General features: G+C 41.2%; 1 protein-coding gene across 2 annotated transcripts; it reads right to left on the reverse strand.

Moving 5' to 3' along the window:
* Positions 1-4195: 4195 nt before the first annotated feature.
* mmut (methylmalonyl CoA mutase) lies at positions 4196-23677 on the reverse strand. 2 transcript variants are annotated; one of them, XM_071522251.1, is made up of 13 exons: positions 23629-23677; positions 22253-22689; positions 21008-21375; positions 20753-20910; positions 17877-18048; positions 17501-17749; positions 16021-16132; positions 12642-12757; positions 10518-10633; positions 10094-10225; positions 9695-9842; positions 7960-8127; positions 4196-5452 (listed from the first exon to the last, which is right to left on the reverse strand). In XM_071522251.1, exons 2-13 carry the CDS (start codon positions 22647-22649, stop codon positions 5324-5326), a joined length of 2265 nt encoding a protein of 754 aa, XP_071378352.1. In that variant the 5' UTR covers positions 22650-22689; positions 23629-23677; the 3' UTR covers positions 4196-5323. The 2 variants fall into 2 exon arrangements, with proteins under 2 accessions (XP_071378352.1, XP_071378354.1); XM_071522253.1 differs by having other exon boundaries at positions 22253-22685; positions 23629-23675.
* Between the last annotated feature and the right edge of the window lie 94 nt (positions 23678-23771).

Below are 23771 nucleotides of genomic sequence, written 5' to 3' on the forward strand. Positions count from 1 at the left end.
CATACTGTCAAGCACAAACGCACAGACAGTGCCAGCCGACAGGACTAAACACAACAAAAGACTGCATCTGCAAAACCAGAGCTCTGAGGCACAAATTCATTAAGACAGTACAAAACCAAAGCTGCTTTCATCAGGGTTAATCAGAATGAAAAGTTATGACCTTAAACCAGAGGAGAGGGCCACCGTCTTTATGCACCTCTTCCATTACAACTATCTTATTCAATCAACTCACTGAGAAGGATCTATCTTAGTAAGTGTGGTTATTTCAACTTAAGAGTAAGTTTTCTGTTCACCAAGTTTGACCGAGTTGACTGAGCTGTGAGCTGCTTGCCAGTTGAAGCTGTAATTAAAGAGTGAAACAGCACTCAACTAGAAGTGACTGTTGAGGGAGTGACAGAATCCCCATAGAGAGCATGAAAAAATAATATTAACAACGGGATAACGTATATTGTACGTATGTTGTATGTTCTATTTTCATCAAACCATCAATTGTGTTTGATAAGTGACAGTTGGTCTTGTGCTTCTGTAGGACAAGTTTCTTAACTCCACTACCAAAAATGTTTCTTTACTTGTTAGTAAATTGACAACTCTCATGATTTCTATGACCAATTTGTGTGTTGTTTAGGATGAGGAATGTGACCAAATGACTATTATATTTAGAGCCTCGAAGGGCTTGATGCTGTGAACAGAGCTGTGATGTAAAATAACTCAGGTCTGGGTTTAGCAATCATACAGTATGTGGAGGATTTTCATGTCACTGGGGGTATAGACAAAGGCTTCCTTTCAATTTCACTGGGAATCCCTCATAACAGCCTGCTGCTTGTAATACACTGCTTAACAACACAGCAGTGTTCATAATTAAGCCTGAAAAGGAAAAGAGTCCGATGATGGTAAGTTCAGTCCAAATCATCTTCTAGGAACGTGCACGTCATGCGTATTTGTTTTCCTTCCGTTTCTGTTCCTATTGTTGTTTTTCTTGCTTAACCCAGGGAGCATCTTTCCTGCTACAATTTGTGTACGTATGTGTTCTAACCCAAATATTTTACATGTTCCATCTTTCTCTATGCTGGAAGATACAATATGTAGCTCATGGACAATGAATGAGTAAAAGACTTTGCATGGAGTTCATTTGAATTGGCCAAGAAAAACAGTGGCATTAGCTGCTGACTTACAGAAGAAAGCCTATTCAGTCATAATTATTTAATTATTCTGCTATACTGCTTGATTCATGCAAGCATAAATCATGCAGTTTCCATGAGCTTGAGGCACATATGAGTCCCTGTGCTGCTTGAAGAGTTCACACTCAAAACCACAGCACCAAGAGTTCCAGTAACAAAGCATAGTTTTTGTTTTTGTTTTATTTTGCAGTGTCATGTGATGTTGTGTGGCCTGGGGTATTTTTGTTTGTTATTGCAATGTGTAACCATTGAAGACAGTGTAACTTGAACAATGATGTTATTTATAAAACTTGTGACTGATGTCGTAACTATTACTAAAACTACTATTTTTTTGCTTCAAATTACACAAAAAAACCTGCATATCATCAATATTCCTATACAGCTATATTCATGTACAAAGTTTAAGCACTGACTGAATAACAGTAGTGGACACTGATCATTAGATCACACAACTGATGCACACAGCATCAGTTGTGGATGGGTATGTTTAACAAGGATTCATTACTTCATACGTAAATAGCACTTCACAAAAACATCACGTTTAATCTATGAGTGGTATTTGTTTTTCTCATGGGATGGAAATCTTAGTGTCACTCCCTCTTAATTTGACAATGAAAGAAACTTGCTGTCAACGGGTCATGAAAAAAACATGATGTGACACAGTGCTGCAGACTGAAACCCACAAGGACTGATATACAGTGCATGCAGTATGTATGAATACAACCGGGCCTCATTAAGGAGATATCATTTCCTCCAATAGTACTGTACATTTATGAATAATTGTTATCGCTGCAAACAAAATATAGAGCGATCTTCAACAAGCTAGTCACTACACGCATCAGAAAACAAACTTGAGCAAAACTCATTACCAGCTGTTATTCCTTGTGTTTCTTTGATGTGTTTGGGTTTTTTTAAAACAAATTTTAAATATCAGAAATATGTTACCCATGGAAAAAAAAACAAAAAACAGAAGCAAACTCAATTATATGCGCATGTTGATGATTTTACTGATGTGACGATGTGACTCCTCTCGGTCATCGCACAGGTTTTTTTTTCTTTTTCTCTTGTTTAGATCCTTAGACACATAGTTATAGGTGTATGCTACTGTAAAATATTCATGTCTGAACATTTGCTGTGTATACATATTTCCCTATTCATATGCACATTTCCTTAGCCAGATTCTACATGTTTTAGGTTAATCATTTCCATCAGAGCAGTCCTGACAACATCAAACATTTGGAGTAACCTATGCTAGCTACGTTTTAGACAAATTGTTTGTTACCAATTTCACCACCTTGATACTGCACCATTGAAGTAACCACTTTAATGTCACAAACAACACAGACACATAGAATACTGGTCCAGCACTAAACATTTATTAAATACACCACAGAATAATTACAGACCGTACATACCTCCTCTTGGTTTTCCCACACCTCAAAGAGTGCAGTGTTACAGTATTTTATATATAGTACAGTATTTATGGGTGACTGATATCATTAGGCGCTACCATTATGTGCGAAGGTTTCTGTTTTTGAGAGTATACTTATCCTTTGTTATTATTGTTAATGGAGTATAATGATGATTAGAAACCTACATAGTAGTGTATATTGTATGGATATTCTGATTTCTGTCTAAAGGTTTACCTGTGTTTTAGGTGAAACTTCATACCACCCTGGACTAGTAAAGTGGTATGGTCCTGGGAGTGGAGGCTTGATTGAGGCCTGTATTTAAGGAGTCTGTGCTCAGACATGGCAGAGAGAGAGTTTGTAGACACAATGCTGAATGCTCTGTCCCAACTAACAGTTTGTTGTTCTGAGCAAACCTAAAGCTGTCGACGACAAAGTCTGATTAAATGTTTTTCCTTTTCATTTTTGTACGCCATCTTGGCATTTTCCATTTTTTGATTTTCATCCTAAATAAACCGGTAAAGACTGATCATTCTGGTTTGTCATCGTTCCTGTTGCCTAGGCCCTCATCAAAGCCACCCATTTACAACTGACATTCATTATTTTCCACGGCACCACAAAAGGTTTTTATGACAGAAGTTTTCACTGGCCTCTCTTCGATGTACTGAATACACGATTAACTGGAACTCATTCATTTTTAGTTCCTCACACTCCATTTGGTCATGTTATTGCAGACACTACAACTCCATGTCAAAAGATGGCTGCAACCATGAGAGAGAACATCAAATGTGCTTTAAAGAAGGAATGCTATTCTAATAAAGTTGAAATAATATTTGAAGAGGCTTTTATTTAGACTGCAGAACCTAGATCAGTATGGTAAACTGGAGCAACTCCACTGAAAATGAATGGGAGACTGACTTTGAGGAAGTAATAGAATGTCTCTTTAAGCTTTGCACCCAAATGTGTTTCATTTCATACCAACAATAACCACTCTGAGCCAGAAAACTTTTCATGAACCCATAACCCTCGAAATTTATCATTCCCTAGTCGCTCTCGGTCGCCTTTTCTAACAAGCAAACGAGTTGCGCCTCCATCAGGCCAATAAGTGTAGTTTTTTTTAAATGCCAGAACAGTGCAAAACTCCATCATTCCTCCTCTCAAGTTTTGTCAAAATCGCACCAGTGATCACGTTTGAATAACTCCCTCCTCTCTTGAACAGATAATTCAGATGTTATGCTGCTCCTCCGAGACTCTAACTGGATGAACTGATTCTTGTGCTGTCAGACATTTGTGTCAAGAATCATTACACATCAAAGACATCCCATACTTCCTTCACAGCTCTTGGTTATGCATTTTCCTTTTACAGTCTTTTATCTTGAAGTCAAATGAGTCAGGGTGAGTCAAATGCAGTGTAGATGGATCAATGGATGGTCTGTGTCTGAACCCAGTAATACCAGGGATTAGAAATATTGATTTTCCACAGGGAAAGCTTTTTAATGCTATGCATTAACAGGGACCGGGGGGTGATCAAGTACCTGACACAAAAAGGTGAAAAAATAAACAAAGTACAGTCCACATACACCGCAGAAGTGAGACACATTTTCAGAGTTCACACACTTTATTATTCAGTCCAAGGAACAGCAAATCTGATTCAGAATCACAAGTAGAAAAATACTATTTCTGATTGCTTTACAAGTTGTGATCACTGTTCAGTGGTTTTATCTCTGAAGAGGAGGAGGTAAAATGAGACATTCTGCGGTGAAGCAAAAGATCAAACAACAGGTCACTTTCAAGCTGAAAGTCTCCTTGAACATAAAAGGCAGGCGTAACATTCTGATCTGAGCTCCAGTGTATCCATCTCCCTTCCACTAATACTCATTTATCCCTGCTGGGATTCGATGAAATTAAGATATTACAAATTGTACATATAGTCATTTATCATGCTGTGTGATGTCTTATCTGTGATGGCAGCAAAATGCTCTGCTCTGCTCATCCTGAGGCCAATAATTATAATTTCTATGACACGCTATCGTACTACCTTAGTTCTTTAACACCCTATGACTAAATGTATGATTTATGTAGTAAATATGTGTATGCTTAAAAGTTTAAATATGGTCTCACCTCTTCTGTCATAGTCTTTCCTATTAACCTCAATATTATTCATCAAGTGTCAAGGTTCCCACGCTTATTAGCCAATTTCTAGGATATTTCCAGGATATTACCAATATAAGCCTCACCATTTTAATTTACACATACTGTAGTTCATGTTCACTGAGGTCATGTGGAAAGCCTGAATATTGGACTACACTGTCTTTAGATCTTAGATGACATTTCAGATGACTCTCCCTCAACAACACTAAACATTATGTTAAGCTGCTAGTTGAAAGACTTTCTTTTATTTTTGAAGTTACAGGGCTGAAAATGGCAAACTGTGAAGATTCTATGAGTAATTACAACAAATCTCATATACAGAGAATGCAATATTGATACCAACCACAATGGCACCTTCAGCGCTTTCTCTGTTACATAAATGAAAGATTTTTAATCACAACTTTGACTGCTGTACGTTCTGTGAACTCACAGTGGGGAAAAAAGCCTTTTAGCAATATGACGATTCTCCACAATCTCATGCTACTTGTCAAACAGAATGCATAGAGGAGTGTGGGTTTCCCATCTGTAACTTTCTTATTGACACAGCACAAGTAGACAGTTATTGCTGTGGTTTTGGAAAAGTATTCACATGGCCTGCCGGATCTTTTCCAGGCTCTTCTCAATGTTGTCGATAACCTCCACCGCAGCTTGTGGGATCCTGGTTCCCGGGCCGAAGATGCAGCACACGCCGCTCTGGTACAAGAACTCATAGTCCTACACAGGGAGGCGTAGCACAATGTAGATTAACTGCGGCTAACGAGGGATTCAAAATATGTATAGAATGAAAGCTGTGCAGACCCCCTGCATGTTTAAGTTGTAAGGAACATGTTATTCCAAAGATAATCCAACTACAACTGCAAGCACCCCCAATGGGAATGTGATGAGATGTGTTTTGAGACAAGCAAACACGCAAAGCAATATAAAAAAAATAAATAAATAAAGACTGCTCTGTTATCGAGGAGATGGTAATTATTATTATGGTAATTATACTCATCAGAGCAACCCTCTGTCACGGCAGATTGCGTAGGTTTGTATTTGCTGTAACTAGGATAATGGGCCCCATACTGGTACCTCTTTGTTTGCATGATGGCAGGCTGATCATTCAAATACATCAATGAGAACTGTCACCTGTCAAATGTAGCTTCCATGGACTCGCTCACACAAGGTCACTGGTATTCTCACAGATTGTAAAACGTTCTATACACTAACACAAGAGTGTTTCCACCTCAGCCTGCTCTATTCAATCGCAGTTATATTGGGCTATTATATGGCTCAACGAATCTCCCGTCACCGTCACATCAAGGTCAACAGTTGTGGAACTGGCAGCATGAGGGAAAGCTGAGCTGCGTTTACATGCACACTAATATGCCATTAACATCCCAAATAAATGAATCCGATTTAATTCTGGATACAGTGGCATGTAAACACATTATTCTGGATATGACCTGGACTGCTGTTTGTGCACGCTCAAGTGTGACAGCTGCCATTTACCTCAGCGTCAAGTTTTGTGACAGCAAGCTGATGTTAGCTTGCCTGGTTTATTCAAAAACAGTACCGCTGTGAACCAAGACCGGCAAAGCGACCGTGACACTGAGACTGACATTTTTATATGCTTCATGAAAGCAGGGGATATCCTGCGTTTTCTAGACAGAAAATGCTACCGCAACAGCGACATCTTTCTGTTTATTGCTGAAAAGATGAAGGAAGCTGGATATAACCGAGTGGAGCTAGTGAGAGACATGTGGAAACTACCTATGTGTGTGCAGCGCTGGCAATGCATATTCGAAATAAAGGAATTTGTATAATCGGGATATTTACAAGCAATGTACAAAACACTTTATTCAGATTATGCCCTTATTTGGGATTTGCAACATATTCAGAATATTCACGTACTTATTGTTCACTCTGAGTCAGTCAGTGTACTCTGAGACCAGACTGAGTTTTTTTAGCCTTTTTAAGCTACATGTAGCCTATTTCTCTGAGATCCTCTTCAGTAGCTGCACTCTGCCTCCCTGTGACACAAGATAAGCAGAAGCCAGTAGGCCAATGCTCCTCAGAAAATCATAATTGAATTAGAAACATGTACTGTGATGTTGGTGATGTAGTTATGATTTCCTTTTTATGAGCACGTCATCAAGGCACCACGGTAAACATTATAGTGTCTGCATTCCGTCTCTCATTTGAATCCGTGATGACAGCCAAATGTGTGTCTTATGCAGGACCAATGTGCCTTTGGCCATGCTTCATTTCACAGTCATAAAAAAAATAGATCGTTCACAGACTGCTCTGTGATGCTTGTTCTGTTTGGTGCTGAAGAACAACACAGGGGCCTCAATACATCTTTACACTCACTACAACAGCAGCAAACGTTTGCTTTTATACACCTCATGCTCTTGTTTTAGCTGTTCCATCTTAACAATTAAAGCTACACAAGGCAAGATTTATTTTTCTCCACTCTTAACTTAGAAGCAAAATGCAATATTGTCTCCTAAACAGCAGCAAGCCAGCGTTCCATCCTGAGACAGCTCGACTCACCAATGTTAGATATTTTGCTTCTCTCATCCCTCTGGTAGCCTTTGGTATTAAGCAATCACAGAACGGGCTGGGATGGTAAACATGAGCATGCTGTGTGCAGTTTACTGATATCACATTATTCATATTGTTATATTATTTCTGGGTATTAAAGTTCAGTGTTCAAACCTTCCTCTCTTGCTGCTATGTGGAGCTGCCAAAGTGTTACACTAGTTACACTTATTAAGTGTGTGAATGACGTCTGATAGCATGCACGTAATTTATTAATGCATGGACATTTCCTTTAGCATGCACCAGTCAAATTTAATGAAAAAGAAGCTGAAGGTTGTGTGCTATTCCTGTGGCCACAGTGGGCTAAATGAAGCTGCCTGTATGTCTCTTGACATTCGCTTATAGAAAAAATATTAGATGGCAAATCAACTGTGAAGTTCCAGCTTCAATTTATACAACACTTCCACTTTCTGTCAGCGAGATCTTTGTCTTGCTGCTCATGAGACACGGCATCTGGTGAGAGTGTGATGTGAAGGAGATGTGAAGAGACAGAGAGAAATAAGAGCGAGACAGAGAAGAAGCGAGAGGGATGTCTAATGAAGCCGATGCAGGACAGCAGGATGACGGCAAATGAGGGAGGGGCGAGGAGATGGATTCTCAGGGTTAGAGATTTGCTATTTATGAAAGTCAGGAGTTACCTGTGGCGGGATGACACCTCCGCAGATTACCAGGATGTCTGGCCTGTTGAGGTTCCTTAGCTCCTTGATGAGCTCTGGGACCAGAGTCTTGTGTCCCGCTGCGAGCGTGCTGACCCCGACACAGTGTACATCTGCGTCGACTGCCTGCTGGGCCACCTCAAGGGGAGTCTGCCCGCCCGACAGTGAGAGGGGAAAAAAGAAAACATCTCAGATTCTAGCTAGAAAATAAATACATTGAAAAATTTCATTGTGTTTTTTCTTTCCTTCTCTTCGTTTTTATCTAATCCCTTTCTACATCCATACATTTTTCCAGTATGTTCTTTGAAGACATTGTTAACTTGAATTGCGGTGATTGAAAAGCTAAAAAAAAATGAAGCATCGCATTAGTTCAGGCAGGACACGGAAGTCACGCATAGCTGTCATCTACCAGCTGATCGCTACTCTCACCAATCACAATCCATTCTCATAACAAGGCGGTCTATTTAAATGACTTCCTCATACACACTGTTCCTACTACACCAATTGCTGCACCTAAACTGTGATGGTAAAAACTTTACCTCCACCTCCCCAGCCTCCACCCGTGTCTATGCAGTTGAGCATGCTGCTCTAAAGTGTTAACACAGCTAAGTGTTGCTGCTCCGGCTCTGCTCTGTGTTCTCCCATGGGGGATTTGCTTGGCGTCCCTGCTATACCTTCAGCATGCTTGCTGGGTAAGCAGAGAGCAGATAGAGCAGAGTCATAACCGCCAAACATAACTGTATTACCATTTGTTGCAATAAATGGTTTTATCTTGTGACTATAGTGTTCCTGACTGAATGGAAACAATACTGCTGTGGCCTTCCTACAACACACTGCTGAACTGTATGTGTGTGTGTGTGTGTGTGTGTGTGTGTGTGTGTGTGTGTGTGTTGGTGTGTATTTCCTTTGACAAGCAGCCCTGAAATCCCAAACAACCTAAGTGCTGAACAGGCTGTATTTTTTTCTGTCTGCGAGGAGTTTAGTTTTCAGATGAGTAGTAGTTTGAAAAGTCTAAAAGGGAAGGGTCTGACTGTAATTTAACCCACCTAATTCAGATTAACATTAACGTCACCATTTTAGTAACCACAAGGACACACTTCATTTAATTTAATTTAATTACTTAACTGCATGCCTAACCTTTGTATATCAATTCAATTCTGAGATGTCTTTACTCAAAGAAAATAGACTGACCTTTTATAAATAATAGTGAAACTATGATACTTTATTATTTATCCCAAGTACAGAAATTCATATTTACTTGTCCTCCTCCAGAGGGCAGTCAGAGTGCAGAGTCAGCTATTTAACAGCTACCTGGAGCTTCTCAAAAATGGAAATTTGGATTAGGCTATAACTTTTGAACAAATAATTTAATTTACTTTGGAAAATGGAAATAAACAAATGGAAATATGTAGGCAACAAATACACCATTGTAAAAAAAAAATGACCATATAGTGAGTAAACAGGCGGATGTAGTCAAAAAGCAGTTGAGGGAACCAACTTGTCCAAAATGCTCATCTGCCATCAAGCCACGGCAGCCAGTTGGAAAAATTTGTCAAGTTGCAATGTCTACTGATTGAAGAACGGTCTCCCTACTCATTAGGCCATATTTCTGCCACTTAAGGTGGAAATGAAGCTCATGCTAAACTACTGGGTCACTGGCTGAGGTCTTGCAGCAGCAGTGGTGTAGGTTTCACTCTACTGTATGTAAGGCACTGACCTGAAACAGTGGTCCGATATCCACATCAAAGCCAAGGTCAGCAAACCCTGTGGCAATGACTTTGGCGCCTCTGTCATGGCCGTCCTGCCCCATCTTAGCCACCAGCAGACGAGGGTTCCTGCCCTCGTGCTTCTTGAACTCTGTAACCCTGGAGAGTGAATCGCAGAAATCAACAGGGGTAGAAGAAGAGAGATAGCTTTAGCCAACGCTTGGCAAAGCAATACTGTCTATCAAGGTATGTCATACGTTTCTTACAGGAGTGGGTTATATAAAGTATTCCAATGCAAAGGACTAAAAAAACATTGGAAGTAAACCTTCTATGTAACTGAAATACAACTAAGCAATCAATCAGTGTATAATGTAGGTCCAAATGTTGCCTGACATTTTTTTTTTTTTTACCTATTGTGGGCCAGGGAAATCTCTTCATGCTCCCCAAACTCACTGCGGTAAGCACCGCTCACCATCCTGGTGCTGGCCTTGTGTTCACCAAACACTTCCTTCATAGCATTAGTTATCTCCCCCACAGAACACCTAGGGAGACGAGCACACAGCATCTTCCTCAGTGTGTTTTCACGTTACACTAATGACCATCACTGCATAATGCAAGTCAAATCATCTGCGGCTAACACTGTGCCTGACCATCATCATTATTTTGTTCCTATCCGTTTTCATCCGCATTCAGTAAAACAAATATTAATTTCTTTGCTTTTTCATATTAAAGGGTAGAAAACACATGAAATATCATGAGAACACAATTCATTATTTGAAGCTAAATTTGCATAGTCACTACAAGCTGGTAAGTCAGTGCCTGAGGGTGTCTGACCTTGCTCGAGCCGCCGCCACAGCCAGGGCCAACAGGTTGCCCTCCCTGGTTCGGGCGCACTCCTCGATGGCAGCCAGGCACTTCTTTGCTGCCTCAGGGTCACGGCTCTCCCTCACCTACAGGAGAGAAGAAGGGAGATAACCATGACATATACAGTATGAAACTTCATCATTGGCTGGGGAGATGAATAAGCCACAGTGCCACATAGCTTGTGGTTGGAAGAGTGAAGTAGAGTGTTAGCCCGGTGTCGGCAGCCTTATAGGAGACACCTGCCTTGAGCGTTAAATGTCTTGAACTATTGAATCTTTTCATGTCTCAAACACATGAAGAAAAATATACTTTGATTTCATTTTGTGATCAGGTTAAAAATGCACCACTTTCATCTAACAAACACATACAGATATATATGATCAACAATACATAATACACACTTCGAATTAGTATTCTGAGAAATGATAAATGTAAATCAAGACCCACCAGTCAAGATCGGGCCTATATGGATGAAGTCGAAAACATGAGCAAAGCTGAGTAACAAAATAATGTGGAAATCATTCTTAGGTGTATTAATGATACCATAATTCAGAGAGCAGTGAGCACATCTCTTTGTGCTCATGAACATTTGATTTTTTTTGTGTTGGGATAAAGCAGATGTTAACAGATATGTGTGCGATAAGACCAAGACTGAGACAAATTAGGTCAAAGCCCAAGACAAAACTAAGTGTTTCAAAATGCAGTCTCAAAACCAGAAATGACACAAAAGCCCTAGGTGCCTGTGCTCTAGTATGCAATTATCTCTCCTGCTCTATAGTATATAGTAAAAAGCTGCATCTTGTGATTTCAATATTTATTTTAAGTCAAACCAGAGTTGTCCTACAATCATCTTCCTCCTGTTCATGTCACAGAAATGAGCACAGCCTGTCATTTCCATTCATATGGGGTTTTAAATTTTGCAAATCTCTTCCTTGCCTCAGCTACAGGCCTTAGGGGAGAGAGTGTTCAATGCTGGCTCAACAGTGTAGCATTTATTTCAACCTTATCGGACTGCTACTCTTCACTGCATCAGCCACATGCGGTTCCATATCAATGCCAAGTGACCTTTCAACAGGAGCAGTGAGCTGAAGACATTATACTACGGCCTATGGCAGTAGGTGCAGGACCGCTCTCCTGTCTGGATTAATCTATGAGTGCTGCCTGCCTCCAGGACCATCTCACATATCATTACATGCACATATCTCACTATGCTCCTGAGAAGAAAAAAAAAAAAAAGAACAGATGAAGAATGGAAAAGTGGAAAATGTCAATCAGTGTTTCCCAAAGCCCAAGATGACGTCCTCAAATGTCTTGTTTTGTCCACAACCCAAAGATATTCAGTTTACTGTCATAGAGGAGTAAAGAAACCAGAAAATATTCACATTTAAGAAGCTGGAATCAGAGAATTTTGACTTATTTTTCTTTATTACTCAAACCGATTATCAAAATAGTTGGCGATTAATTTAATAGTTGACAACTAATCAATTAATCGATTAATCGTTGCAGCTCTATTAATTAAAGTGATTAATTAAAACCCTTAAAAAAGAACGAGTGAAACTTTTCTGATAAGCCTGAGATGTGGATCTAAATGTGAGACATAGAAGTTCTGCTGATCTACTGTGTGAGAGTATGTTTCCTCATCTATAGAAGGCAAACTTCCATTTGTGTACAACTGTGGAGGGTGGCATAGTGATTAAGGAGATTGTCCTTCATGGGGAAGGCCCAGGTTCAAATCCCTGTGACAGGATCCAACCTGCTGATGGGTACTTGAGCAAGACACTGAATCCCTGCCAGCTCTCAGTTCTAGTTCTAGCTCTAGCTCTGTAAGTGAACCTGATGAAGTTCTAGGTGCTGTGGTAAACTAGGTGCATCCAGAACTGTTGACCTGATCCTGGACACAATATGCAAGGTGAGAAAGTACGGGTCTATCAGTTGAAGGAACTAAAACACACACAATCTGCATCAGATTAATGATGATTAGCTCGGAAAAAGGCATTTGTCTGCCCTGTTTGCCAATACCATCATGTTTCCCTTTCAGAAGTGTGTTCCCTATCACCGACCCATCTAGAAGAGGTTTCCCTAAGGGTCACTGACCTTATTGAGTTTGTCAATCTGTCTCTGGCGAACAACCGTGTTGTCAATAGCCAGCACCTCTACAGTCTCCTCTTTCTCCAGGCGGTACTTATTCACCCCGACAATGACCTCTGAACCTGGCGGACAAAAAAAAAGAAGTAAGGGTCAGCAGAGACAAACAATATATAACCATGCACACCATATACACAAGCGCACACACACTTCTCGACGGCCTTTTAAGCATGGTCTTCAAGGTGGTTGCCGAGGCAGAACAGAGCAGAATAGGGAACTGGAAGGTGAACAGAAGCCTTTAGACTTAGAAATTGTAAATATCCTCAGTGAGGATGTGACACCGTACACAGTGACACAGCAGGGCTGCAACTAACGATTATTTTCATTATCGATTAATCTGTCGATTAATTTCTCAATTAATCGATTAGTTGTTTGGTCTATAAAATGTCAGAAAATGGTGAAAAATGTCAATCAGTGTTTCCCAAAGCCCAAGATGACGTCCTCAAATGTCTTGTTTTGTCCACAACCCAAAGATATTCAGTTTACTGTCATAGAGGAGTAAAGAAACCAGAAAATATTCACATTTAAGAAGCTGGAATCAGATAATTTTGACTTATTAATTTAATAGTTGACAACTAATCGATTAATCGATTAATCGTTGCAGCTCTATGACACAGTGAAAACTTATTTTAAAACCCAGTACAAAAGTTTACAGGACATGATCCCAGTTTGTAGTCAAAGAGATCAAAGAGCAGGCAGCTGAAAACTGTACCTAGCGTGCACAGTAGCATCTATAATGCACATGGCTGACACTGAGCCTCATCCAAAATTAATCTCAACACACCATTGACTAGTAGCAAGGCAACTTGTTGAAAATCAGGGCAACTACAAAAAATAGAATTGCACTCCCACTGGGTTCAATGACTTCAGCTGGGTTCAGCTCCTCTTCTCCTCTACCTGCATCAGTTCCTCCCTGCATGCATCAGAGAACAACAGTGGCAGGCTCTGGATAGAACTGCCATGTTCAGAGGGCCAACCCCATGCTGGCATCTGATAAGGCAGCCTGGGGTCCTCATAAGGATCAAAGGCATATGTGAGCACATGTGGATGACGGAACTGGGAGGTCACACCATGTACAGAACCCAGAGTTTGAGTATTATGGGCATGCATGAAAATAGGCATATAAGTGTTTCACTGCAAACACAAGGGTCAGTACAGAGCAAGTATTATGCATACCTCCATGTGAGAAGTCAATGATATACTACATAAATAGATAAGAGCACGTTTCAGTGTGTTTGAACATCTTGATGGACATCTTGGCCATCAGTGCCATAGGGACATTTAAGCATACAAGTGTCTCTGTACGTGTGGGTGGGTGTGTGTGCGTGTGAGACCAGGCTGGATCTCATCAAGTTTGAAAATAGGTTTTCATGTCTGTTTAGATGGGTGGCAGATTCATGCTTCCCAACAAAGTCACAGTTTGGATGAAAAATATCACAGTTTTCTCAGTTGAACTGTTCCTACTGTTTTTATTTTGCTTACACGTGATCTGCGAGATGCCTCACTCGTCCCTTTAGTATCTCTGTGGTCTCTTTGGTATATAAAGGAATCACAGACCAGACAGGTTGGTGAACATGAGCATGCTGGGTGCAACTGATTGATGTCACATTACATGATTTCTGGGTATTGTAGTTCAAAATTTTCATACAGTTGCCTCTTGCTTCCATTTGGAGCAGCCAACATGTAAAGTTGCCTAATGCAGCTTTAAGGGGTTGTGTTCCAAAAAGGCTGAGTGCCACTTCCTTAAAGCCACAGTGCGACAGATTGGAAGCGTCTGGCCATGTCTGGATTCCATAGGATCCTATTGGATAATGATGTTGGAAACTATGACATTTTTCCCCTTCCAATCCAGCACAGTTTTTACAACCGACAGGACAACATATGACAGGCACGATACCCTAGAAACCAACAACAATGGTTAACGGCCAGTCTCAAGCACTAAACAGACAACAGTCAGTCCTTTTTGAAGATTTAGAAAGTGACCTAAAATATGCTAAATGCTATGGAGATGGCGCTATCTACTGACCATTAGAGGTAACTGCCACAGATATAATTGAATGAAAGTGAATGAGCATCCAAATTGAATGCAAGTCAATGAACACTGTCGCCCCAAAATGTCCTCCATAGAGACAAACAAACACATAGAAGCTTAAAATGTAGTTGGTAACTGCTCTGTAAGTCCCTGGGCAGGTCCTGAGGGGGCAAACATTTCCACCAGCTTTCCAGAAGCGAATGTGACAGTAACATTCAAATGCATGAGGTTCCCCTTTGAGCCCAATGGCAGGAAATGATCTTAGAGCTCAACAAGGTCCATCAGAATGCATGGCCTATTTGTAGTGAGAAATTTGTGAACAGCCAAGATGTGCTTCCAGTGTGAATCAGAAAGCCAATGAATACAAATTAGAATTGGCTTAAGGGTGAGACCTTTGTAGTCTAAAGAGGTTTTGCTCTGTTCCACCTCAGTCTTTTCTGGCATTATAGGACACGTGGAAAGGTAAACTCCAAAGAGACACTATCCAATTCATAAGCATCTTGCTTTCATCAACATGTATTATCACATCCTCAAGGCCAATGGAGATCACTGGCCTTAATAAACCTCTCACGTAACGCTCTGACTTACACTACCCCCACCACAAACACACAGACACACATACACGCTCTTATCTGATCTGCCTCATTAAAGTAAAAGACAAATAAACAAATACCATCGAATAAGAAAGATAAATAAACGTATTTGAAAAAGAAGAAAGTACACAGCATTAGGGGCATTAGATTAGGACAACATATTTGACAACAGCATTTGATGGCAGCTTTGGTGAGCTGGCTTCCTTTGAGTGCAATGTGACGGTTTCAGACAACATGAGGGAGCAGAGCACACTCCACAAGTGACGGCAGAATTGCAAACCTCTGTCAGACCTCAAAATGTCAAGTTATCTATGTTGTCTGTGCCTTCAAAGACATCTTATTCAGCATCAAAGTGATGGAGGAGTCTTTTGTAGTGAGAGTGTGTGCATGCGCAGTGATGCTCTTTCACTGTGCATTCTATTTTCTCTTTACATACATATCTTGACATATAGATTTGGTTCTGCCTACATTGAGATTTGTTTCTCTTGGAGTAGTCTGCAGTCCCCTAACAATATGGAACTGGGAAAACACACACACACAAACACACACGTAGGGCAGTTGGGTAGTAGCGAGCATGTAGTATGTGGGGAAGAAAGAGTAGATGAAAAGATTAAAGGAGGACAGATGCTATAGGTAAAGTACGGATGTGTGTAGATGCGATCTCAAAAAAGACACAGTGTGTGTGTTCTATATGTTAGTGTACCTGAGTCAATACGGGCCTGTCTACGTGCAGCACATTCCTCGATGCGAAGTTTAGGAATGCCCTCTGCCACCGCCCTGGCCATGCCTCCCATGTCTTCAATTTCTTTAATGAACTACACAGAAGAGGAGATAACACGGGTTTTAAAAAAGAACATTATTCTGACACATAATGAATGCAACCACACATATATTTCCACATGCCCGCTATTAAGAATGCACACTCTGAATGTTCAAATATGAAAAATGGATGTGTTAAGCCTTTGTAAATCCTAAACCTGTTAAAGGATGGCAAAATATTTGACTGATAATTGATTGAAACGGGGTAATAACTTTGCAGCAAAACCAGGATAAAATTAAGGAGGCTCAGCTTTTATAAGATTCTTAACTTTCTGCCACGGTCTTGTCTCTCATCTCTGACATCATCTTCTTCTTCTTTAGACCTCAAACAAATTATTTCAAGCTCATTTAAGAGCTTTGTTGCGAAGTCTAATGCCACATTCACTGTATTTCTACCAGGATGTAGTTAAATTAAATGTGGCTAAATTGTTTGGCTTCTCTTCAGTTAGGTCTATTTCAGTGTCTGTCTGATAGCGACTCACTTGTGTAGTCATTTGACTTAATGTATTGTAACCCTCTAATATTTTCTTCAATAAAACTTGACAGGCACATAATGATATGGTTCAAAAAAGGTTCACTTACACAACACTATTCAAAAGGATTTCAATAACATACATTTGACCAATATGACAAAGGGCAATCCATTTTTAATTATCTGTAAGACACCCTAACCCCTTTTAGACCAGAATGCCCTCCAGTGGTCTAGGTTTGCCTATAATCTCTTTATTGATTCCGTAGCAGACCAGGGTCAATTATTAGTCAATCTCATCCCCTGAGCCCCCTGCTGGTGGCAAGTCATTCTGAATTAAATGAGAGAGGGTTGGAGGTAAAGCATCAATTTAAATCCTATCCTAATTATTCAGGAGAGGAGCCTGGAGAACAATATGGCCGATGCAATCGAAATGCATCCCTAGTGTCAGGCAAGATCAATCAATCCCAACAAAATACTTTAACTGAAGCTATGTAAAACAGTAATTTGAACCAGAGACAACTCTTTCAAGCAAGGTCGTCTCTTAACTGGACTGTCTTCACTATGCTTTATAGTGTTTTCGGCTGAAACGGGATGTCTACAGGTTTAGTCAAGTTAAATTTAAGATTTTTGAATGCCAGTTAGAATGAAATATAAGACCAATTTCAGAATTGAAATATATGTAGAAATAAAAGTTTTAGGCCTATCAGAACAATCAGAATCATGTCTTCATAGTCATGTTTCTTAGGCTCAAGGTAATGATATATAATTGTAGGAAAAGTGAAAAATACCCCCCTATTCAAACATTTTCAGACTTTTCCAGGACCTGCAGACACCATGTGAAACTAAAACGAATAGAAGCCCAAGCTGCTGCCCCTTTGTCCCCCTGACTGACCTTCAGTGCTGTGTTATAGACATCTTCTGTGAGGGACTCCATCATGTGCGAACCCCCCCAGGGATCGGCCACCTTGGGGATGCCCGACTCCTCCTGGATGATGATCTGGGTGTTCCTGGCAATGCGGGCGCTCTTCACTGTGGGCAAGCCCAGGGCTTCATCAAATGAGTTGGTGTGGAGCGACTGGGTCCCCCCGAACACAGCTGCCATGGCTTCAATCACTGTGCGCACCACATTGTTGTACGGATCCTAAAAAAGGGGCCACATGGTAGATGCAAGTATGTCTACGCAACCAAGACAATTCGTCAGTAGATAAGTAGTGCAGTGAGGAAAAGCTACATTTTGACTTTCAGACACCCTGATAACTACTATTTACTTGTTCAGTGAGCGACCAGCCTGACGTCTGGCAGTGTGTGCGGAGGAGGAGAGACTTTGCGTTCTTGGGCTGGAAGTTCTCTTTAATGAGCGTGGCCCACAGCCTCCTGGCTGCCCTCAGCTTGGCAATTTCCATGTAGAAGTTCATCCCGATACCCCAGAAAAACGACAACCTGACAACATACACACAAACAACGGTCAAGAGAGAAACACATATATATAATGGATTGAAAAAAGACAACTGTAAAACCAGTCCAAGGGCCCAAAATTGTGACAAACAGTCATAGTTCATAAAACTAGACTGCAATCAATATCACAAGAAGAACAGGGTCTTGGTACTACTTTACAGAGCTGAACAAGGTAATATGCCGTTACAGAGTTGGTAGAGAATTAATCATGATGAATTTCCACAGATGTTTTTCATCCACCTTTTTACCATATGATCATTTTTACACTGCAGAGGGGAATCTGCGGGATTGAGTGTATCTTGTGAAACAATAAATATTGCTTATCTCGCAGTAGAACTGATACGTGCCGTTCTCTTGTATGGAGAAAACATCATACCAAACTTCATTCAAACCTCCAGCAATTTAATGTGGCTTTAATGTGGTCACACAGCATGTTTTCTGAATTGTTAGGAGCTATCCTTCAATTTGGCAACATATGAGCCACAAAGCAGCACATATTTCAAAAAATGCTAGTATTAGACCTTTACAATTGATTGACCTATTATTTCTACAATCTTCTTTCACCAAAATACACTATGATGAACCAATTCTAAAAGTAGAGATTTTATTGAAATAAAGTGCTGCTTGGTGAATCATGTGTATGTCAAACTGAAGAGTGGAACCCAACAATTTAGAAAAGGTCTTAACACATATTTTAAGGGGTATGGACCTTTGCCAATAAGCCATGGCACATTAAACTAGATTTTTGGATTGAGCTTGGTGTATCCATTCTCTGCATAAAAGAGAGAAGGGCATTTACCTGTGCTTATCTTGTGGATGACTGTACCATGGCATTTGGACAGGCGCAGAACAAATAAAAGGTACGGTTGGGCTTTCCTGCTTTGCTTTTGGGTTGTGAAGTGGGACACAGCCGGGTTATTTTAACCCTCCTTTTCTCCAGCTTTACAGAGAAATCAAAGCCATGCCAGCTCCACCATTAGCCCAGTATAAATACTGTGTGTAAAGACGGCTATGATTGGCAAGAAGCTAGTTTGGTTGCATAGAAACATAATGTCAGGTTAGCAGCAGCAGCCATGACTCTGGGCTACATGCAGATATGCTTTATGACCATATAAGGTGCAGTGGGCTGGCCTTTCCTGAAGGTAAGGGCTTCACCTTGGCTCCTCCTGCTCCACCCTTTTACTCTAACCAAAGGGCTGGCATTGGTCATGAGTTGGGAAAAAAAATCATAACAATCAGCTTCACGCTGTAGAAAATGACAGCTCACAGCAGAAAACCTTCCATTTCACAGTGAGTGACGTCTCTATATTGATTCAGAGCCCTCAGCGTACATCTTAGCATGACTTTGAAGTCATACCGGGAAAAGAGTCAAGGTGAGCCTTCAGGATGTTCCTGGTGATTACATACACAGGTGTAACTGCCATTATCTAAGTAATTGAAAACGAGTGGAAATACATTGCTGAAGGACACATGATGGGGACACGGTGGAGGAACAATGAAAGGTGCAGGTAATGGACAGAGGGCAGGGTAGGGAGGAAAAGTGTCTGCATTCAGCTGAGTGTTATTGACGGAGCAAACCATTCAACTCTACAATTGCTATAGAACACATCAATCAGCTGTGACTGAAAAAGAAGAATCCATTTCCTCCGCCTCTCTCATCACAAGTGTTCCATCTGGTGCTGGAAACCATTTGTAAAGACAGTAACACACCAGTACTGTCATGATGTGGCCCAAGCTGTCACTTCGTCTAACCTCTAGCCTCTCAGAAATCATTGGTGGAGATTTTGTTTCGACTGGGTTATTGGCGAATTTCCACATTCATCTTCTTCAGGTACAGCAACTCTTTTTGTAGCCTGGTTATTATATTATTTAGCCATTATTTGCGCACAGCCATGGTTTGCGAGGACATTTGTGACGCAACTACGATGCCTGTATAGTGATAAGTGAGAGTATTATTTGTCCAGGGCCATATATGACCTGACATATAATGAACTGTAATGTCATGAAATTATCTCACAATGACGCACAGCTCCACTGAGAATGGAGAATTGGCAAGGAGAGGAAAAGTAAGTGGTACAGTACCCAGGAGGACTTTCTGGGGACATCAGCATTTTAGTTCAGCTGTGAATTAAAGCTACATTATGCAATTTTTTTTACATTAAAATAACAATAAAAAGGATGTATTATACATCATCAGTTAGCGTCTGTCTTTGACCCTGTCTTTACATGCCTAAATCCCCCCATTTGCCTTAAATTGGCCTTTCAATGATGTTTGGGACGTTTTTGGGAGTACGTATACCTTTTGCTATGGTGACGGCCAGCGGTGAGCTGGGTTGTGGCTATCAAGCGCTGGGAAGTCATAGCAAAAACAACAATGACGGAAAGCAGAAAGAAACGAAAAAACAGTGAAGATAAACGGGCAGCAGAAAAGATTCATTCAAAAACCCATCTGCTTCTTCAATGCCTGCTGTGGGCTTTACAGATGCCGTTTCAGAGTAGACAGGTCATCAAGATGAGTGATGAGTGTTTGGATGGGAAACTGACCAACTGAGGGGGAGGAGGGCGAGACTAACAATACACTTCCTGCCTCAAGGCGGAAAGCTGCATATTGTAGCTTTAAAGGGGCCACAGATATATAACGCAACCTGTGTTCAGCATCCATTCTCAATAACATGTGATTGTCTTGTACCTTGGGGCAAACTCATCGATGGTTAAACCTGCTTTGAGACCTGTGCGGCAATACTCCAGGCCATTAGCGATGGTGTAGGCCACTTCCAAGATGGCGTCTGCCCCAGCCTCCTGAAGATGGTAGCCACTGATGGAGATGGAGTTGAACTTGGGCATGTGCTGTGAACAAGGTCAGTCAGTAAATCAATGAAACTACTATCTATATCAGATTATACAGATTATACAGATGATTAAATGATACTTAATTGGTAAATACCTTTGAGGTGTATGCGAAGATGTCCGCAATGGCGTGCATGGAAGGTTCCGGGGGAAAGATATAGGTGTTGCGCACCATGAACTCCTTCAGGATGTCATTTTGAATGGTGCCAGTTAATTTGGCTTTGGACACACCCTGCTCCTCTCCTGTCACAATAAACATGGCCAGCACAGGGATCACCGCCCCATTCATCGTCATAGAAACGGACATCTTCTCAAGTGGGATTCCGTCAAAGAGCATCTTCATGTCCTCAACTGTGTCTATGGCTACCCCAGCCATGCCGACGTCTCCGTGGACTCGGGGGTTGTCTGAGTCATAACCACGGTGAGTGGGGAGGTCGAACGCCACAGAGAGACCCTGCTGTCCAGCTGAAAGAGAGAGAGTGAAGGAGAGAGTGGATCAGGGATGGAAAAAAGGAGATCAATCAGAAGGACAAGGTGCAGGGGAGTCATAGGTGTAAGTAGAGAGAGAACTTATAACCATGTTGCAGAACAATCACACATGTACACACATTTCTACAGAGCAAATCAGTCTAGTGCAACCTTCAGTCCATTGGTAAGTCTCTCTAATCTAGTGGTTCTCAACCATTTTGGCTTGAGCACGCCAAAAAATTAAGCAATGCCGACTCTTGACTCGTGATCCCCTATTGCAAGCATAAACGCACAGAATGGTGATAACAGCTTTGATAACAAATGATGGGAAAATTTCAAAGCTGAACTGTGGACTCTAACGTAGCCTTCTAATGCACTCTAGTACAGTGTTATATCAGCTCATGTCTCAATGTCCAGGTCCTAAGGAGGTGTACCAGCCAAAAACCACTGACTTCAGCCCACTGTTCCCCAGATAACACATAGTCGCTTCAGAAATAGGGATCCATGTAATTTTCCAATGCAGTTCAGGGAAGACAGTGTTTCCACCTTCTGTATTCAACTGTAATATTTCTGTCTGAACACTTTGTCAGTAGTCTCCAGTCAACTGCATTAATATAGTAATAGAGCAACATGATTTCTAGAGTTAATGTGTTGAGCTAGCTGTAACTTTATAGGACAACAGGAAAAGGCTCATGCACAACAGATTTGTTGTCCCGTAAACAGACAGAAGCAGTGCAAAGTAAATTATAGGCCCACTACTTCCCCTTGAGCATGTACCATTCTAAGCTCATTTTAAGGATGGATTTCCATGAGTTTTCAGATAAATAAGTTGACAATGGAAGTGTACACAACAACGGGAAGCTATGTATACTACCTTTGATGTTATCTTTGTAGAACTTGTTGCTCTCCTCCACAGTGCTAAAGCCAGCATACTGCCTGATGGTCCAGGGTCTGAATGTGTACATGGTGGGGTAGGGCCCCCTAGTGTAGGGAAACACTCCTGGCAATTCATCTGCAGAGGCAGCCGAGTCCGTTTTGGTGTAAACGGGCTTGATGTTGATTCCCTCAGGCGTCCGCCATATCAGATCCTCTGGGTTCTTCCCCTTCAGCTGTTTCTTAGCCAGATTGGCCCATTCAGGATTCAGCTCCAGCTCGTCCTGACACGGCGTGGCAGTGCGGAACTGACGGGAGTGTGTGTGGGCTGAGGAGACAGAGGCTCCAACCAGGCGCCGGGCAGCCAGGGCTGCGCATGCCCTCTGTGCGGTCAGCATGCTTTCTGTTGTCTGGATCAGACACACATGGATCACCTGACTGAGGAAGAGGAGGAGGAACAGAGATGAGGGAGAGAATAATGTTAGTGAGTTAGTGATGCTGGCATGTTAATATAGTTAGAAGCGAGTTAGTGATGCTGGCACACAGGGACCAAGATCCAGTACATGCTGGTATCTCTTGGATCTCTATGGAGAGACCATCACACCAAACCCTATTCAAAATCTGGAAATGTAATGGTGCATTGCTTGTTGGCAAAGGTAAATGCCCCTTACAATATGACTCAAGACCTTTTCTGAATTGTTAGGGAGACATGCTTCAATTCGGCATAGATATATATGATCCACCAAGCAGCACTTATACATAAATTATAAAACAACTACGGATTTAAACAACAATTTATGACAATGTGAGAGAACCAAACCTTGTAAGAACCATTCTGAGTGTGCTCAAATTAATCAATGGCGAGTTGATGAAGTTGACAGTGCAAGGCACACACTGTGGTGTAAGGTTATACTACTCCAATCCTTACATCAGGTTTGATCATATTAGTACAGGTGATATTTTCACTCGACAGATGATACTGTCCCGTCGCGTATTCTGTATTATCCTCCATAGAGGGTAGCGGTAGCCAGCTTTTAGCTATCGTTGTTATGGTAACTCAACTAGCTAACTAGAAATAAAACAAATACATCATATGCTATGCTATGCTGAGTCACAATATTATAGGACCCTTCGATAACGATAGGCGTCTTCCCCATTTTGCAAATTGACGTTTTCATCTGTAAAGAGGCAAAACGTGTTACGTTGGGATAGCTACAGTTGGCTAGCTCTTCAGCAGTGAGGAACTGCAGGGACAATTAAACACAACGCTGTTTTGCAGTTACTTCATGGACACAAATGGATGTCTGAAAAGCGATACAGAATTATTGGACATTTTTCAAAGTACGCATTTATTATTATTTATGAAAAAATTCTGACCTTGTCGTTTGTTATGCTCTGTCAGGTTGACAAAAGGCGTGTATTCGTCTAGCCAATGAAGTTTCATAACATTGACAGTCAGCCAATCACAAGCTGCCGTCAACGGTTGAACTTTGACCAATGATACCGGATGTAAATGAAAG

Source organism: Centroberyx affinis, unplaced genomic scaffold (genome assembly GCF_046629955.1).
Source record: "Centroberyx affinis isolate AG114_WGS23_722 - 3 ecotype Tasmania unplaced genomic scaffold, CSIRO-AGI_Caff_v1 ptg000969l_1, whole genome shotgun sequence".
NCBI classification, from domain to species: domain Eukaryota; kingdom Metazoa; phylum Chordata; class Actinopteri; order Beryciformes; family Berycidae; genus Centroberyx; species Centroberyx affinis.